The sequence below is a fragment of the Ictalurus furcatus genome, chromosome 11 (genome assembly GCF_023375685.1).
Source record: "Ictalurus furcatus strain D&B chromosome 11, Billie_1.0, whole genome shotgun sequence".
Classification (NCBI taxonomy): Eukaryota; Metazoa; Chordata; class Actinopteri; order Siluriformes; family Ictaluridae; genus Ictalurus; species Ictalurus furcatus.
Genome location: NC_071265.1, coordinates 2,987,370 through 3,007,500, shown reverse-complemented (window position 1 = coordinate 3,007,500; position 20,131 = coordinate 2,987,370). Strand labels below are relative to the sequence as shown.

The following is a 20,131-nucleotide window of genomic DNA, read 5'->3' as shown; positions in this document are numbered from 1 at the left end:
TGGATCTCTGCAGCCAGACGCTGTTCTCCACGCCTACATGGAAAAAGTTCAGTGCACTCGCTTTCACACATTCGGAGACTGATCACACACTCGCACATGCTCCCAGACCTCTAACCATATTATCATGATGTTACTGTAACTGTCCTGTGCTTTAGTTATCATGTCTTTAGTTAGAAACATCTGGAAATCAGGAAACATCGGTCCTGTAACAATTTATGCTGTTTGTTTGGTTTCCTTTGAAACATATGTTCTGTGTAAATAGTCCAAAATTAATATTATATTTAGTGTACAAACACATCTCATACAGTTCTTTTATTTACACTACTGTACAAATAATTATCTACTGCATAATCAGCTTGTCCTGTGCCCTAAAGGCTCTGGAGGCGAACAGGAAAGTGAACTGTAGCACCGCTGTCCTCACGGAGAGTCTGAAACAACTGGAGGACATCGAGTCGCACAGAGACGGCCTCCTCTACGGCATTCCCATCAGCATCAAGGACAATCTGGATTATGAGGTATGGCGGGGCACATTCTATTCTATCTACAACCCCGATTCCAAAAAAGTTGGGACGCTGTGTGAAACGTCAATAAAAACAGAATGCAACGATTTGCGAATCTCATAAACACGCATGTTATTCACGATAGAAGATAGAAAACATATCAAATGTGTAAACTGAGGAAATGTACCGTTTTAAGGAAAAAAAACAAACTATCCGGTCATTTTGAATTCGATGGCCGCAATGCGTCTCAAAAAAAGTCAGGACTGGGGGACAACAAATGGCTGGAGTGTTGAATAGTAAGAAGAAACAGCTGGAGGAAGATTTTGCAACTAATTTGGTTATTTGGCAACAGGTCAGTAAGATGATTGGGGATAAAAAAGAATATCTTAGAGAGGCGGAGTCTCTCAGAAGTAAAGGTGGGATGGAAGCGTACAGTATGTTGCTCTAAAACCTGTAAAAACCTTTCAGCATTGATGGGGCATTTCCAGATGTGCGAGCTGCCCATTCCATAGGCACTAATCCATCCCACTGTCTCTACAACAGAATAAGAACCCTCAAGGTCCACCCTTCAGTACGGACTATCATACGCACACTATACCTCCCCGCAAATTGTATAAAGTGTTTCATTTTTTTTTTCTGATTTGAAATAAGCGCTGTATATGTGTATATATGTATATGCTGCTACACCAGAATAAAAAAAAGAAAGAAAGCTGGCTCTAAAGCAAGCACACAAATCATAAAAAGTTTCTTTTATTTGTGTTTTTATTCGTGTGTGTGTGTGAGTGTAGGGCTACGACTCTACCTGTGGCGTGTTGACTAAGTTGGATGATCCTGCCGTTAAGGACAGTGTGCTGGTCTCGGTACTGAAGAAGCAGGGTGCGATCCCCTTCATCAAAACCAACATCCCACAGGGTCTCCTCAAGTAAGAAACGCTCTACAAAACACACTCACACACTCGGTCAGCAACAAAGTACAGCGGAGACACTGTACCGACTGGACAAGCACTGTTATTGGTATTATTTTCGTGTAACGGCACGGTGCGAAGTGTGTTATTCCGCTCATACCACAGCAGTTTACAAAACCAACGATGACACGTCTTTAATTTATTAATGAACTACACATTGGACTTTGTGGTGGTTTATAGTTAGGTATAATGTGCTGGAAGTCTGTCCTGAAAACTGGGAAACGTTTAAAGTACGGACAGCAGAGAATCCTTCCGTAAACGTTACATAAACTGATAAATTTACCACATCAGCAATTTTTTTTTACTTTTTATTGTTAGACAACAACACTGTAACAAACTTCACAACGGGCGAGGAGGAGGCGGGAACCGGCCCATCGTAAACATATAGTTTAATAATCAATATAACTCCAATATTACATAACACACAAGCATAAAACAAAGCATATCTCTTTCACTCTCACTTCGGCACTTCCAGCTGCTCCTTATCTCTCTCTCTCTCTCTCTCTCTCTCTCCGGCGCTTCCAGCTGCTCCTTATCTCTCTCTCTCTCTCTCTCTCTCTCACTCCGGCGCTTCCAGCTGCTCCTTATCCCTCTCTCTCTCTCACTCTCTCTCATTCTCTCTCTCTCACTCTCTCTCATTCTCTCTCTCTCTCTCTCACTCTCTCTCTTTCTCACTCCGGCTCTTCCAGCTGCTCCTTATCTCTCTCTCTCTCTCTCTCTCTCTCTCTCTCTCTCTCTCTCTCTCTCTCTCACTCTGGCACTTCAAGCTGCTCCTTATCTCTCTCTCTCTCTCTCTCTCTCTCTCTCCGTCCTGCGCTTCCAGCTGCACTCCCTCCTCCTTAGAGACTTTGTTAGACTTTAGATTATGGCGTTAGATTATGTGGAGTCTCCGTCATACAAGTCCCTGTGAATGAGCTGTTTATTATAGAAACGATAGTTTATTCGAACGCCATGTGTATTCTGACCAATCAGATTCGAGAAAAGACTTGAGTCGTGACTACGGAAACGAGCTGTTCGTATAGACGCGTGTGTCCGTTATTCAACGCGTTGCGTTTAACATGCATTCTTGTGTTATTAATATAACGTGAAACTATGCTTGCTTATTTTTATTTATTGTAGCTATGAATGTAGTAACCCCATATACGGGAGGACGGTGAACCCCTGCAACGTCGAGAAGACGTGCGGCGGCTCTTCAGGAGGCGAGGGTGCTCTGATCGCTGGAGGAGGATCTATTCTGGGTCTGGGAAGCGACATCGGAGGAAGTATCCGCATCCCGGCAGCCTTCTGTGGCATCTGCGCCTTAAAACCCACAAACAACCGGATAAGGTGTTTTTATATTTCATGCGTAAACCAGTTAACACACACGTGCACTTTTAGAAAGGCTAGTTTTAGATTTATTGTTTTGTTTGTTTGTTTGTTTGTTTGTTTGTTTGGCAAGGGTCAATCGATCAGGCAAAAAGTCCAAACTAAGCAAGGCGAAGAGACGAGGTTGCGAACATGAACGATGTCAAAACCAGACAAACAAACACAGTGTGACGGCTTGCTAACGACGGAGACAAAAGACATTCAGTACGTTTACACAGACAACGATAATCCGATATGAACCCGATTAAGACGATACTCTGATTAAGAAACTCGCATGTAAACGGAGATTATCGATGACCTTAATCCGATTAAAGTCATACTCGTAGTAAACACAAATGGAATTAAGACGTGTGGAGTATTCCTGTTTTAGTCGCATTATCGACGTGCGTTACAGACATGTACACACCTTAATCACACTATTAACGTCGTGTGAGAGTTTTCGCATTGTGTGACAGGACACGTACACACACGGCAGCGCTCGACCGTTTGACGGCAAACAAGAGAGCACGGCTGCGTCCCAAACCGTGTACTTATCTACTACAGTATAAAGTAGGAAGTGAAATAGATGTATTTCGGTAAGTACGCGGTTTGGGACGCAGCCCACGGCTTCAAGCAGTCGTCTATTAGCACATACAGCGTGACAAATAATTAACTGCACTCAAAGCTTTCATAAAATGAAAAATAAAAACACCCAAAACTGTATATGGTTCCATAACGAAGACCGACTGTATGTTGATACGTGAAATTCTGGAGGGAACGTCGGACGGTGTGGCGTGGGGACGTAATGGCGTGTGACGTTAATCCATCTACGGTCTATAACACGTAAAACGGGAACATGGAAGGAATATTTTAAAAGCAACTCATGTAAACACCTTAATCAGAATATTATACGTCTTATTCAGAATAAGGTCTATAATGAGATTACTGCTGTCCGTGTAAACGTACTGATTGTGATTGGGAACAGGTGTCTCTAAGTAGAACTCTGGAGACGGTGAACGTGTTCGTGTGAGCGTACGGGAAGCGTAGTTGTCTTCGGCAGCGTTTGTAGTTAGTGGGGTATTCTGGGAAATGGAGTCGCTGGCTTGCGATGACATGACCATGACAGTGGTGTTTATGATATCAGATGCAGAGCACATAAGAAGCGATGACGCAGAGTGAACCTGCTTCCCAGCAATATATAATCGTAAGAGTGTTGTTACAAAGTCATTAATCGCTATTAAGTTGTGTGAGGATAATGTAACGCAAACAGTATTTAATAACACTATGATTTGTGTGTGTTTTTTAAAAATTGTTTTGTTTTATAGTGTGCATGGACTCAACTCGTGTGCAAAAGGCGGGAAGACTGGTAAAGAAGCATTGCATCAGCAAATCACAAGCATTTTCTGACAGGTTTCTAAACTAACTGACAAATGTGGAAAATGCAGTAACTTTGGAATAAATGTTTGTTTCCAGCCCTGACGGCCGTTGGTCCCATGGCCCGTGATGTTGAGAGTCTGGCTCTGTGTATGAGAGCTTTACTCTGCCCAGACATGTTCACTCTGGACCCTACGGTTCCTCCAATACCGTTCAACCAGCAGGTACCGAACGCAGTCCGCTTCAGTGCAGCAGTATTGCATGTCGTGTCTCTTGATACTTAATCACATTATTTTTTTCCTTTTACCAGGTGTACGAGAGCTCGGAGCCCCTGAGGATCGGTTACTATGAGAACGACGGGTACTTTCAGCCGTCTCCAAGCATGAGCAGAGCTCTACTAGAGACCAAAGAGCTCCTGGAAAAAGCAGGACACACGGTATCAGTGCTCGAGTCTCACGTGTATCATATTGGAGCCCGAAGCTGGGGGGATGTAGACACTTGGGGCTTTATAAACAAGTGATTTTAGAATCCATAGCAGGACTGATTACAGATGATACAATAATGCAAGGCAAACGTGAAGAAAACCGGAAACAAGACTAGACACTAAGACTAGGGAGACTGGAAAACTAGTGACGGGAAACTACAGAGATGGGAATGATGAAGACATGAAACTAGAAACTAGTTAGACAGGAAACTGTGGAAACTGGAAACAGGAAACTGTGGAAACAGGAAACTGTGGAAACAGGAAACTAGTGAGACAGGAAACTATGGAAACAGGAAACTAGTGAGACAGGAAACAGGAAACTGTGGAAACAGGAAACTGTGGAAACAGGAAACTAGTGAGACAGGAAACTATGGAAACAGGAAACTATGGAAACAGGAAACCAGTGAGACAGGAAACTATGGAAACAGGAAACTTGAGACAGAAAACTAGAAACTATGTAGACAGGAAACTACGGAAACAGGAAACTATTGAAAAGGGAAACTAGAAACTATGGAAACAGGAAACTATGGAAACAGGAAACTATGGAAACAGGAAACTATAGAAACAGGAAACTATGGAAACAGGGAACAAGAAACTAGTGAGACAGGAAACTAGAAACTAGTGAGACAGGAAACCATGGTGTCACGATTTCCCCTTTAAGCAGCGTGCTCTAAGCACTAATGCGCGAGCACCTGCTTTTCCGTTGTTGACAGTAGTGACATTTGGACACGTGTGTTTGTTTATGTTTCTGTCATGTCTCCTCCCTGTTCTGTCATTGGCTGGGATTTTCACATGTGTCTGAATCGCCCTCAGCTGTGAGCATTTACGACACTGATCATGTCCGCTTATATACGGCCCGCCTCCCAGCACACAACGCGGAATATTAGAATAGATAAGATATAGTATTGTAGATTAGTTAAGAGTCCTTACGATAGATAACCAGTCTTAGTTCATGTCATGTTTCATGTTTCGATTTGTTTGTTTAGTTCACGCTGGTTTCTCCGCTCCCAGTTCATAGTCATTGTTTGTTTCATGTTTTGTGTCTCGACCCTGTTTTCTGTGACCACGACCTTGAATCCTGCCTTGCCCCGTGTATGCCTGTTTGCCGATCGCCTGACCTCTTGCATGTTTGTGGATTACGTTTTGGATCACGTTTTGGATTTATCTGCCTGTCTCTCTCCTAAATAAAACCTGTTCATACTGCGCTTGCATCCGTCTGAACTTCCTCACGTCATGAGACGTGACGGAATATTCCGCCATACCATGGATGCAGCATGAGGACGAGAGAGACATCACACTACAATGGAAGTAACAGGACAATACCTTATCGGGAAACGTTCAGATTACTGGCCGCATATCTTGTCCATGCAGTTCCCTCAATGGTACGCCGTTGAACTGCCGCCAGAGACAGCGGGATTGGGGAGCTACCTGCTGGAGTTCCTCTTCAGCTGCCAGGAATATTTCTGCAGCCTGGCGTTTCCCAAGCCTACTAAAAGACAGAGGATCGGATTCTTGGTGTCTAGGTCTTGCGGTCCGGCCCGTGACTGGGCGGAGCAGCTGGTGAGCACTGGGTCCTCTGCCCTCCAGGATGTCACTCAGTTTGCAGAACTTTTTATGGAGGAGTTCACGTAGCCAGGGCAGCTTCACGGCCTGGATTTACTGGGATGGAGAGTCAATGGACAACCCCAGCCGGACCTGCTATTTAACCTCTATTATGAGGGGATTGACAGGTCAGCCTCCACCGATCTGCTTCAGGTTCCAGCGAACGTGGTGGAGGTGGCACCGACATGCATGTCTGAGGGCTGCAGGAGGGAGACCAAGCTACAATGCCCTACCTGCAAAAAACTGGGTTTCCCGGAAGCATTCTACTGCTCTCATGAATGCTTCAAGAGCAGCTGGCGGGAGCATAAGAAACTCCACCGGAGAGCCCGTGCAGAGATCCAGCCTGGGGTCAACAGGGTGACTTCGGAGCTCCCGTCGGAGGTCTCAGCACGGAGACCCGAGCCCCAGCCGGAGGTTAACCTGGCGACCTTAGAGCTCGAACCTGAGACCCACGAGGTGGGCTCACCTGCCGACCTCCAGCCGGAAGTCAACAGGGAGGCCCCAGCCCCAGAGCTCCAGCCTGAGGTGCAGGAGGGGGTCTCAGCTCCACAGATCCACTGCAAAGCCCAGTTACTATTCCAAGTGTCTGTTAACCTGGACAACCAAGCCTTGCTCACGCCCAAGTCTACCGACACGGCCGACCACGTTCTGCTCAAGCCCAAGCCTACCGACACGGCCGACCACGTTCTGCTCAAGCCCGAGTCTACCGACCTGGTCGCCCAAGTTCTGCTCATGCCCGAGTCTGCTGACACGCACAGCCAAGTTCTGCTCAAGCCCGAGTCTACTGACACGGCCGACCACGTTCTGCTCAAGCCCGAGTCTACTAACATGTACAGCCAAGCCCTGCTCACGTCCGAGTCCGCCGACACGGCCGACCAAGCCCTGCTCACGTCCGAGTCCGCCGACACGGCCGACCAAGCCCTGCTCACGTCCGAGTCCGCCGACACGGCCGACCAAGCCCTGCTCACGTCCGAGTCAGCCGACTCGGCCGACCAAGCCCCGCTCACGCCCGAGTCTGCCGACACTGACAGCCAAGTTCTGCTCACGCCGGAGTCCGCCGGCAAGGACAGCCAAGTTCTGCTCACGCCCGAGTCTGTTGACACGGACAACCAAGCTCTGCTCACGTCCATGTCTGCTGACATGCACAACCAAGTGTCTGTTGAAACAAACAACCAAGCTCTGCTCATGTTCCCGTCTGATGACCTAACCAACCAAGTTATGTTCACGCCCAAGTCAGCTGATGGGGACAACCAAGCTTTGCTCACATCCCAGTCTGCTGACATGACCAGCCAAGTTCAGCTTGCAGGCTCCGCTGTGGATGTCGCTCAGCCTCCCTGCTCAGCTGAGGTCGTCGCTCAGCCTCCCTGCTCAGCTGAGGTCGTCGCTCAGCCTCCCTGCTCAGCTGTGGACGTCGCTCAGCCTCCCTGCTCAGCTGTGGACGTCGCTCAGCCTCCCTGCTCAGCTGTGGACGTCGCTCAGCCTCCCTGCTCCCCCGAGGAAGTCGCTCTGCTTCCCTGCTCCGATGAGGACGTCGCTCCGCTTTCCTGCCCAGCTGTGGTCATCACTCTGTTGCTCTGCCTACCTGGTCAGCCGGGGACGTCGCTCCGCTTTCATGCTCTGACGAGGATGTCGCCCTGCTTCCCTGCTCTGCTGAGTACAGCTCTCTGTTCCCCTGTTCAGCCGAGGACGTCGCTCTGCTTTCCTGCTCCGTCGAGGACGTCGCTCTGTCTTCATGTTCCGCCGAGGACGTCGCTCCGCTTTCCTGCTCCGTCGAGGACGTCACTCCGCTTTCATGCTCTGATGAGGACGTCGCCCTGCTCCCCTGCTCTGTTGAGCCTGCCTGCCCGGCTGTGGTCGTCGCTCTGCCTTCATGCTCCGCCGAGGACGTCGCTCTGCTTTCATGCTCCGCCGAGGACGTCGCTCTGCTTCCCTGCTCTGCCGTGTACATCGCCCTGCTTTTTTGTTTCGTCAAGAATGCCGTGCGGTCTCCTGGCTCTGCTTGGGACATTCTGCCCAGGGGGCCGGGGCCGCCAATGGAGATGGATGTTTCATGGCACTCCGGGAGGAGTGCCCTTGGGGGGGGGGTTCTATCACGATTTCCCCTTGAAGCAGCATGCTCTAAGCGCGAATGCGCGAGCACCTGCTCTTCCGTTGTTGACAGTAGTGACATTTGGACACGTGTGTTTGTTTATGTTTCTGGAACAGGAAACAGCATACTATGGAAACAGGAAAGTATAGAAACAGGAAAGTATAGAAACAGGAAAGTCTAGAAACAGGAAAGTCTAGAAACAGGAAAGTCTAGAAACAGGAAAGTCTAGAAACAGGAAACAGGAAACTATGGAAAAAGGAAACTAGTGAAATAGGAAACTATGGAAACGGGAAACTATGGAAACAGGAAACTAGTGAGACAGGAAACTATGGAGACAGGAAACTAGTGAGAGAGGAAACTATGGAAACAGGAAACTAGAGACTATGGAAACAGGAAACTAGGAAACTACTGAAAACTATCATTTGAATGTCTTTTTTGACCAACATGTACATTGTAAATATGTAAGTATCTGTATTTATGTAGTCTGTGTGTGTGTGTGTGTGTGTTTGTGTGTGTGTGTGTGTGTGTATTTGTGTGTACAGTACGTGTGTGTAAACTCCTGTGTATCCTCCTCTCGCTCTCTCCGCTGTAGCTGATTCCGTTTAACCCTCTCAGGACATTCACCGCCTTCCATGAGTTTGTTGTGAGGGGAAACTTTGCAGACGGCGGCGCCACACTCCTGCAGCACTTGTGAGTCAGATCTTCTCTCTGCCATTCTGTTATTCGTGTTCTAGCCACTGTTACACGATCCTGTAATGTGCGCTCAGGCTCGGGGAGGAACGGAGTACAGTAATCAGGATACCAAAAAAAAAAACCTGGTAATTGTGGCTCACGTGAGCAACCTGTTAGGGTGACCACACGTCCTCCTTTTCCCGGGACCCGGCTTTGGTTTCATTATGATGTGTTTATGGTCTAATACGGCGTCATGTGTGCGCATATTTGCATTGCTTTACCCCCTCTCTGTAATTCCCGCCTTCCTGCACACCGATTGGTCGATTTATAAAATCCTTGCAGCAATTATTGGCCAAATTCCTGCCTCTCAACCGTTAGCGTACTGCGAAGCGTTGTCGTGTACGGCGTCAAACAGTCGCTTCAGAATAACAGCAAACGACAGCTGTCCTGAGTCGTAACAACGCCCATGGCCATATAAGGTCGTGTTTAATTTCATATTATTGCATTGCTTCGTATTACACGGCCATTCAAATGAGTGAATGATTTCAGAAGGTACACTCGTGGCATCTGATATGTTCAGAACATAACAGAACATGTTCGCCCTAGCTTTTGTGATGTAATGTTACTCTTGACTTTATTTACACATGTGGCCTTGAAGTAATCCAAAAGTAATCAGATTACATTATTTTCATATTGCGATACTTGGATTACGTTACTGATGATATATATATTTTTTTTGAATGTTATTTTTGAACATTTCTAAATAAACCCTCCTGACCCTGTGTGTATGTGTGTGTGTGTGTGTGTGTGTGTGTGTGTGTGTGTGTGTGTGTGTCCTTTTTCAGTAAGAAAGGCCCGGTCGATCCAACTATGAAGCATCAGGTCTTGTACTGTGCGTATCCTCTGTTTGGGAAGAGGCTGGTGTCGCTGCTCCTCAGACCCATCGTGAGATTATTCGACTTGTTTATTTCATGTACAGCACAGATAGGCAGCAATATATAGCGAAGGTGTTGAGAGATTGATTTTTATGTCGATTTTATATGACTATATTCTCATTTGAATGTGTTATTGTTGCTTTATTAGCAGCTAATCTGTCTAGCTAATCTCTAGAGGAAAAAAAAAAAGTTTTTCATTTTCAAAAGTTAGTGTTGCTTCGTTTTTATTGTAAACTGGATAACATGAGAGTTTCCTAGTAAGGACATGAGCTGCAGCATTTTGAAATTTTAGCGTTAACTAATTTGTGGTCGTCTTGAAAGCTTGATTATTAATATATATTTTTTGTGTCTCTTTCGTCTTAGTATCCACGCATGGCTGCGTTTATACACGCTGTCTGTGGTGTCGGGTAAGACTGAAAGTACATCTCTTATAAAATGACACCCGGTATCGGTACTGGAGCGACACCAGCAAAGAAATAATGGACTGGATGAAGAACTAATTGTATCTCATTTCATTTAAAGTGTACATTTAAAGAGATTTTGTATGGTGAAGTTTATTCGATCGATACTTTATTGTATTTGCAAGGTGTATTTTTTTATTTTTTTTCCTCTTTAAGTTCTTCAGTTCATCATTTTAAAGCTTATTAGTTTTTCAATTGAAAAATATAGCAATATAGGATGGGTCTCGAGATCAGAAATGAAAGTGCGGTGTCATGCTTAGGATCGCTGAGTCGTATAGATGTGTGTGTGTGTGTGTGTGTGTGTGTGTGTGTGTGTGTGGGGCAAACGCTGAAAAGCTGTGTTTCCTAAATCCTTCAATTATGCCTGAGTAGTAAACATGACGAACGCTCTTATCTACAGCGTTTTGTTTTGTTAGTTGTTTATCCCTTTGGAGTAATTGGATTGTAAGTGATCTGATTGGAACGATGTGCGCTTAGTCTGGTAGTTACTTCTGTTTTCTGCTTTAAAGACCTTTTGGGAAAATGGATGATTTGCTTAAATGGTTCATCTTCTTTTACTTTGCAGTGGTGTAGAAGAACTGTGGAAGCAGCACAATGAGGTCCAGGTACGGGTGTGAATCTAATCGTTGTGAAACTTATATATATATATATATATATAATACACACATATATGAAGCTCACCCTATTTAGATCGGTCGATCAACACTACGGAACTTACACTTAACTAAAGCCAAGTCGTTAGCCTGGACTCTAAAAACTCACTCAGCTTGCCCCAGTGCTATACCTAAACCTGGATTTTAGTCTGTACTAACCTGGTCGCAGATTTGTGGTAACAAGGACTTAACGTAATCTACTAGAGACAATAATTTCAGGGAAGATCAGAATAAATATTCAAACGTAACAATTTATTAACCAGATATGGACATGTCCAAATCCAATACTAAGAAGAAAGAATTCCATTCAGCGTTACTCAACATTACCAATCACATTCAAACATAATAATACTACAGAAGATCCTCTGAATCTTAGAGAGCTCTCAGCTAAATACACAGATGCTCTGTAGGTCCACCAAATTGTGGTGTTTGGGATTAGAACAGGAATGTGGGATTGCGTTGATGTCTGTGGAAGGGTGTGTCTTATTTAAACCGTATTTGACCTTTTGCGAGACCTTTTGAATGATAGTAAACATGTATAGTCAACTTCTTAGTTACATTAAATAGGTTATGTAATGCATATAGACCTTGGATGAGTTTAAGGTGATCTCAGCACAGAGAGAGAGAATGGAAGAAGAGTGGGGAGGGGGGGAGGAGAAGGAAGCAATGTGGTGAGGTTTGATCTTCCAGTCTCCGCTCAGTGTGCTGGGTTGCCTCAGATGAAGATGCTAATTCTGTGGGAGGGAGTTTTAGTGTTAATTCTCATAAGAGTCCTTTGTCCTCAGAGAGCAGTTCTGTCCAGGTTCAGATATCTTGGCACCAGCCTTACATTATTAACACGTTATTTGATGTTTTACTTTGTGAATTAAATTTATTTTTGAAAATATACACTCATTTCAAATCTGATGACTGGAACACACTCCAAAAAAGTTGGGACAGTCGACTGTTTACTGCTGTGTAACAAAACCTTTTCTTTTCATAACACTTATTAAGCGTTTGGACGCTGAGTAAAGACACCAGTTGGTTAAGTTTAGCAAGCAGAATTTTCCCCCATTCATCCATTATGCATTTCTTCAGCTGCGCAGCTGTACAGGGCCTTTGTTGCCTTATTTTGCGCTTTATAATGCACCACACGTGCTCAATGGAAGACTGGTCAGGACTGCAGCAGGCCATGCTAGAACCCGCATTCTCTGTTCACACAACCATGCGCTTGTAATCCGGGCAGAATGTTGTTTGTCCTGCTCTGGGTGGCAGTGTATGTTGTTCCAAAATGTGTACATATCTTTCTGCATGAATGCTGCCCTCACAGATGTGCAAATTACCCATGCCATGGACACCGACACACCCACATACCATGACAGACGCTGGATTATGGACCTGACGCTGATAACAGCTCGGATTTCCTCTTTGGCCCGGAGAACACGACGGCTGTTTTGTCCAAAAACTATTTGAAATGTCGACTCGGCGGACCACAAAATATATTTCCACTGTGCTACTGTCCATCTCGGATGCGACCGAGCCCAGAGAAGTGGGTGGAGCTTCTGGGCAGTGTTGATCTGCGGCTTCTGCTTTGCAGAGTAAAGCCTTAACTTGCATCTGTAGATGCAGCGGCGAATGGTGTCGACTGACACAGGTTTACCAAAGTATTCCCGAGCCCATGTCAGGATCTCCATTACACACTTATGACTCTCGAGGGAAAGGAGATCACACGCATTCAGAAGCGGTTTTCGTCCTCGCCCTTTACGCACCATGATTTGACTGGATTCCTTGAATCTTTTAATTATATTGTGTGCTGTAGAAGGTGAAATACCCCAAATCCTACCAATATGTCTTTGGGGAATGTTCTCAAAGTGTTGGATTATTCGCTGGCGCATCAGTTGGCCGATCGCCGAGCCTCGACCCGTCCGTGCTCTGAAGGACTAGGCGCTTTTTGGAGGCTCCTTATATACTATGGTTAGACGATTACCTCACCTTTTCAACTCGTCACATCACTATTAGCCCTAAATTGTCCCTGTCCCAATGTTTTTGGAACGTGTTGCATGCATCAATTTCAAAATAAACGATTACCTTTAAAAAAACAAAAAACAAAAAAAAACTATGCAGTTGATTAGATAAAACATCAAATACCTTGTCTTTATATGTTTAAAAAAAAAAAACAAGTCAAAGCACATTTACAAATCACTCCTCTTTGTTTTTATTAGCATTTTCCATCCTGTCCCAACTTTTTCGGAATTGGGGTTGTAACACCATTTACTGAATAAATTCCTCGATGCGCATCCAAAAAGTCATGTGACTTTGCCTCAGCAAATCATGTGATCCGATAATTGGCTCAGAAAAGTCAGAATGGCAGAAAGCGAGAAGCGCCAGTTTCCCAATCGATTGATTGATTGATTGATTATTTTCCTATAACTGCATGACCCAGAGGGTTTTCATTAATGATGCAGGAAACATTATAGGCATGTTGTTCATGTTTGTAGGTATATATCCATGAGACGGTAGCTGAGTGGAGGAAGCTGGAGCTGGACGTTCTGCTCTGCCCCATGCTGGGCCCGGCCTACAACTTCAACTACGCCGGAAAACAAAGCTGTAACGTATAGATTTCTTCCTTGTTTGGTGCTCAGGGTAGTACCTGTAACTCTGCTTCATCGTACAGATGATATTGTTGTTGATTATTTTCCTATAACAGCACACCCGGTCATGTTTTAATACCTTACATAAATGCTGAAAATGTGAATTCAGTTAACGTTGGGTCTCAGTGTAATAACCTTCCACTGTCTACGTTCACCTCGACAGAATTTCAGGCGAGATTGGGCGGGGCTAATCAGACTAGGAGTGTCAGGCGGCGTTAGACCATCAGCAAGTTGTACTGATTAGAATATTAGGCCATGATGTGCAAACCTAAACACTGAACTGTAATTTGACCTTTTAGAGAACAGTAAATAGTTTTTTGTTGTATAATCATCAGGCCAGATATTTAATGATCGAATAGTTGCGTGTTGTCTAATGGATTTGATCCGCTGCGACACTATTCCTGATTTTGTATGTGTGTGTGTGCTGGTGGTGCAGCTGCTCTGAGTTACACTGCGTTGTACAACTTGCTCAACTTCCCTGCTGGAGTCGTTCCTGTCACTGAGGTCACGGCCGAGGACGAAGATCAGCTGAAACACTACAGAGGATACTTTGGAGACGCCTGGGACAAGACCTTTGTCGAGGTGAACATGATACACGGTTTATTTTACCTGGTAGAGGTTACAACTTGGGCCATGGAACTCGTTGGCCTGTAACTCAGTTCACTGAGAATTGTCCAGCCATATTCTCATAAGATCCCATATAACGGTGCTGTATTTTATTTTTATTTTCTTTTAATGATCTTTTATTTTTTTGTTACATTTTGCATGCTGTAGTTTTAATGCTGAAGTCCACCTTTCAATTTACAGGCAGTTAAATGCTGAATCTTGCCCACAAGGTGGCAGCATTTCTACGGTTTCAAACAGCATTTAAACACGAGTACAAGTCTGTGTCAAGAAAAAAACCCCACCATGCTAATTGTTACGTGTGTAGCCACTCCACCTCCAACAAACCTGACTGGACATGTGAGAGTGGGGTGGGAGGGGTCCTCAGTTCACCAAAACACTCTATGCCCGTGATCCCTATAGATCTGCTCCTTTACCTATGAGAAAACGATTCACAAAGGCGTGACTAGAGAAATATGTTTTCAGGATAGACAAACACTGGAAGTCGCCGGACTCTAATTGGAACGCTGCTATCGCTTTCACTATTCAAGGTGCTAATAAATAGCCTGCACCTTTTGATCGAGGTACACGTGGCCGGGCATAAAAGACCAACAGTTCTCTCAGGTACAGTGGCACGAGAACATTCGGTGCTTTATTCAAGGATTCGAGGATTTTTATTGTCATTCCAACACATGTACTTGACCTGGAACGAAATTAAGTACCAAATGTCCGGTTAAAACCACTCACAAGTAATAACAGCTGACCCATTCATAAATAAATAAACACAAATACCCAATCATTCATATATATATATATATATATATATATATATATATATATATATATATATATATATATATAATATATACACGCACTAAAACCTGAGAAATTAGCAGCATAACAAAAGACATGAAACATTTAGAGGCATTTATAGGTCAATAGTAGTATTTTTATAATCCATGTGAAATTTGATTAGGAGCCAATGCAGTGTGGATAAGATCGGGGTGATGTGGTCGTATCTTCTGGTTCTGGTAAGGACTCTAGCAGCTGCATTCTGGACTAACTGGAGTTTGTTTATGCTCCTACTGGAACATCCAGACAGTAAGGCATTACAATAATCCAACCTAGATGTAACAAAAGCATGAACTATTTCTTCTGCATCGTGTATTGACATTATATTTCTCATCTTAGCAATATTTCTGAGATGAAAGAAGACTATCCTGGTAATATTATCTACATGAGCGTCAAATGAAAGACTGGAGTCAATAATCACTCCAAGGTCTTTTACTGCTGCACATGATGAAACAAAGTCCATCCAGAGTTACTATGTGATCCAGAAAGCTTACTTCTAGCTACACGTGATCCTAGTAGAAGTCCTTCTGTCTTGTCAGAATTCAATGTCTAATCTCATTTACACAGACCTTAACTTTATTAAGCTGGGGTCTGTCATCTGGCTTTGCCGAAGCATACCGCTGTGTATCATCAGCATAACAGTGGAAGCTAATACCACGTTTACGAATAATTTGATCCAGAAGTAGCATATATACAGAAGAGAAAAAAATGCAGTGGGCCTAAAATAGAACCTTGCGGAACACCAAATTTTACCTCGGTATGCGTAGAGAACTCGCCATTTATATCTACGAACTGATAACGATCGGTCAAATAAGGGTTAGGGTCCACTAACATAAGGTTCTATCAAAAAGAATGCTATGCTCAGTCAGTTGTATCAAAAGCTGCACTAAGGTCAAGCAACACAAGCAAGGAGACACAACCTGCATCTGATCAGATCAGAGGTCAGTAGTGGGTCATTTACTACTTTAACCAGCGCTGTCTCTGTGCTATGATGAGGCCTAAATCCTGACTGATATATATGATGAGGAGGCCTGGGGTGCAGTCAGCGGTCCAGTTCATCCCAAAGGTGTAAAACCCAGTAGGGTTTTAGGTCAGGTTTCTTTGCAGGACACTCGAGTTCTTCCAGTCCAAGCTTAACACACTGTGTCTTCATGGAGCTCGCTTACTCACATACTTTTCACAAGGTCGACATTTCCGTATTATAAATTCTTTATTCGAATATTTTGAGATACTGTGAGCTGTAAGCCGTAATCATTAAGATTAAAACAAAACAACCAAAAAAAAAAAGGCTTGAAATATTTCACTTTACGTGTAATGAATCTAGAACGTATGAAAGTTCCACTTTTTGAATTAAATTACGGAAAATAACGAACTTTCCCATGATGCACCTGTATGTATAGACTTGTGAGACTGATGGTACTCTTAGTCCCTGACCTAGCATGAGGATGAACTTTGGATAGAGACTACAAATCATTTCTGTATAAGTTAAGGGGGTCTACTGCTTGCTGTAAATGTATAACTACATGTGTTTGTGTGTTCCAGGCTGTACGAGGCGGTGTGGGTCTGCCGATAGCAGTGCAGTGTGTGGCTTTGCCCTGGCAGGAAGAGATGTGTTTACGCCTAATGAGAGAAGTGGAAAAGCTCTGGGCCGAGAACAAATGCTCCAACACACAGCACTAAATGCACACCCATTCCACACACATATATATATATATATATATATATATTGCATTATCCTTGAGCAGAAACCTCTTCTTTTATAAACGGCTAACAAATAATGGAAATATATTGTACGGATATAATGTTTATATTTACGAATGCAAAGTTTACATTTATATATGTATCCCAGTCATATGATTTGAAACCAATCCTTTGATGTTCAAGTGAGGTTTAATAAATAATTTCAATTCAAAAGGTTGTAAGGGAACTGGGTCTGTTTATTGTCAGTCTCGCACAATAATCTCTCATTATATAACCTTGTTTATAATGTAGACATTTTACTAGAGATTAAAACGACAAACTTTTAAAGCCGTTCCAGCGTGATAATGCCCCTGTGCACAAAGTGGGCTCCAGGAAGACGTAGTTAGGGTTGGTGTCGAAGAACTCATTCATAGGGGTGCCAATAGTTGTTGCACACCTATATTTAACAAACATTTTTTTGGTGTTGTGTTTGCAATTGTTTTTTAACAATAGATCCAACGGTTCAACAATGAAGACAATTTTTCACAGCCTTCTTTGCTCATATTTACCAAGGGTGCCAATATTAGTGGAGGGCACTGTAGGTGTGCAACAATTATTGGCACCCCTATGAATTCATATGAAAGTATGTTCCCATTGATATTTTACATTTTTTAGTACACCTGGGTGACTAGGAACAGGAAACTGTTCAAGCATGATGTCCTGTTTCACAGGGGTATAAATATGAGGTAACACATAGGCCAAATTCCCTTAGCAGAGTATTTTTGTGATTTTTTTTGAACAGAAGATGCTACTTTGGGATAAAATTATTCGTAAACATGGTATTAGCTTCCACTGTTATGCTGATGACACACAGATGTATGTTTCAGCAAAGTCAGATGACAGACCCCAGCTTAATAAAGTTAAGGTATGTGTGAAAGAGATTAGACGGTGGATGCTTTTTAACTTCCTTTTACTCGTTTCCGACAAGACGGAGGTACTTCTACTGGGACCCCATGCACCTAGAAGTAATCTTTCTGATTACATAGTAACTCTGGATGTCCTTTCAGTTTCATCATGTGTAGACGTAAAAGACCTTGGTGTGATTATTGACTCCAGTCTTTCATTTGAAGCTCATGTAGATAATATTACTAGGATCGCCTTCTTTCATCTCAGAAATATTGTTAGTCCAGAATGCAGCTGCAGGAGTCCTTACTAGAACCAGAGGATATACCCATGTCACCCTGATCTTATCCGTATTGCATTGGCTCCTAATCAAATTCCCTGATTGGTCTGAATGATCTTACGCCACAGTACCACAACTCAGCCTGTTGGGTTAAAATGTGTAACAAATGCACTTAACATATACTTAAGGTGGTCGTTATTAACGCATTGATTCATAAGAATCGCGTAGTTAATGTTAACCCATCGTTAGTTCAAATTCAAATTATCAAGTTCAAATTATCTTGATGAACCAAACGTGTAAGAATCATATTGGATTCTTGTTGAGAGAACAGCCTTTGTTATGTCAAGATCATGAGAAAACAAGAAAGCAAAAATTCATAACGCATGGCCGCTTAGCAGGGACGTGCAGAAGGTGGGCGCTCTGGGGGCTCGAACCCCGGCCCTTTTTCTAAATTTATTTAAAAGTGCCCCTCTCAGCATTAATTAATAAACAATTATATTATGTAAAAAGCATCTGAAGTCAAATTAACACGAGAGATGGACATTGTCTCAAAGCAGCTTTACAGAAACATATAAACACAGGATGGAGATTTTAAGTGTGTGAATTTATCCCTATTGAGTGAGACGGTGGTGAGGGAAAACTCCCTGAGATGATATGAGGAAGAAACCTTGAGAGGAACCAGACTCAGAAGGGAACCCGTCCTCATCTGGGTAACGACGGATAGTGTGAAAGTAAAGGAAAGTTCATTATGGTGTTTATATGAAGTCTGTTTGTTGAACTAGTCCACTGTTCACTAAAGTAGACCTGAGTGTAAAACTGCATGTGGTAATTGCAGTCCCAAGGCCATCACAGCAACCGTAGTCCCAGCAACCACAGCGAAACTGCCCGTGTGAAATGAACCCAAAGATGGGGTCAAAATTCTAACAGTCATACACCTCGTGTTTATACTATAACCGAGGCACATTTTGTACCTCAGCTCAGGCATTTTTTGCACCTCCGCTCAGGCACTTTTTGTACCTCAGCTCAGGCACTTTTTGTACCATTTCCTAGGTACATCTGATAACTTATCACACTTGGTTTTCATTTTAAGCATAACAAGCAAGTATCTAACCATCTCGGTTAGGTATTAAAAGTGCCTGACCTGTTGTGGGTACACACATGCTGCTGTGGCTTCTCAAATATCAGGCTGACGCACACACACTGACACACACACACACACACACAGACACTCCCTGACTATTTCTCTGCAAAGCTGTCAAGCTCATCTCATTTACATTTATCCTGCACAGAATCACATAAAGCACTTATTCTATCTTAATTACATTTCTCAGCCATTTTACATACAATAACATCAATATTCCTATGCCATTTATCAATTCTCCTCTGACTATCTCTCAGAGCTAGCATGTTAGCCGTTCTCACTCCAATCCTTTCAGTTTTTGCTTTGGCGTGAGCACGATCCAGTTTCTCCTCCAGTCCCGCAAGATCCAAATCCTTCAGCTCCTCTTCGAGTCTTTTCTGTCTTTCTTCTCTTCCCTTTCTTCGATGATCTCCATGGTGAGCTCTTTTTGCTCAAGCCTTTTTGCTGTACACATATAGTCCAGTAAAGTTACAGAGTGAGAGGCAATCTGTGTTATATATCAGAGTAATACAGAATAATAATAACGAAGGCACTTTTCAAGACTTGCTGCTACTTGGGATAGAGAGTGACATTCCTATTGACAAAGAGGAAGTCATCAACATCTTGAACAGATGGTTTCCCAACAGAAAGTTAAAACTTTGAGACAATTCATTTAGCTCTTTTAACAACGGACGTTGTCTCAAAGCAGCTTTACAGAAACATATAAAAACAGGATAGAGATTTTAAGTGTGTGGATTTATCCCTATTGAGCGAGACGTTGGTGACGGTGGTGAGGAAAAACTCCTTGAGATGATATGAGGAAGAAACCTTGAGAGGAACCAGACTCAGAAGGGAACCCATCCTCATCTGGGTAACAACAGATAGTGTGAAAGTAAAAGAAAGTTCATTATGGTTTTTATATGAAGTCTGTTTGTTGAAATAGTCCATTGTTGAACTAGTCCATGTGGTAATTGCAGTCCTAAGG

The 20,131-nt window shown here is 43.5% G+C and overlaps 1 protein-coding gene across 1 annotated transcript in view; it reads left to right on the top strand.

The window, feature by feature from the left end:
• Positions 1–17,090, top strand: part of LOC128614708 (fatty-acid amide hydrolase 1-like) — a 24,335-nt gene extending 7,245 nt beyond the window's left edge. Inside the window, exons 2-15 of the mRNA XM_053636269.1 lie at positions 1–46; positions 375–515; positions 1,289–1,422; positions 2,584–2,790; positions 4,134–4,174; positions 4,282–4,406; positions 4,493–4,618; positions 8,950–9,047; positions 9,875–9,974; positions 10,328–10,371; positions 10,991–11,030; positions 13,556–13,664; positions 14,145–14,290; positions 16,706–17,090. The exon at positions 1–46 is cut by the window's left edge and continues 68 nt beyond it. Of these exons, the coding sequence (XP_053492244.1) occupies positions 1–46; positions 375–515; positions 1,289–1,422; positions 2,584–2,790; positions 4,134–4,174; positions 4,282–4,406; positions 4,493–4,618; positions 8,950–9,047; positions 9,875–9,974; positions 10,328–10,371; positions 10,991–11,030; positions 13,556–13,664; positions 14,145–14,290; positions 16,706–16,843 (1,495 nt within the window). The 3' untranslated portion in view covers positions 16,844–17,090. The remainder of the gene's footprint in view (positions 47–374; positions 516–1,288; positions 1,423–2,583; positions 2,791–4,133; positions 4,175–4,281; positions 4,407–4,492; positions 4,619–8,949; positions 9,048–9,874; positions 9,975–10,327; positions 10,372–10,990; positions 11,031–13,555; positions 13,665–14,144; positions 14,291–16,705) is intronic.
• Positions 17,091–20,131: the final 3,041 nt, after the last annotated feature.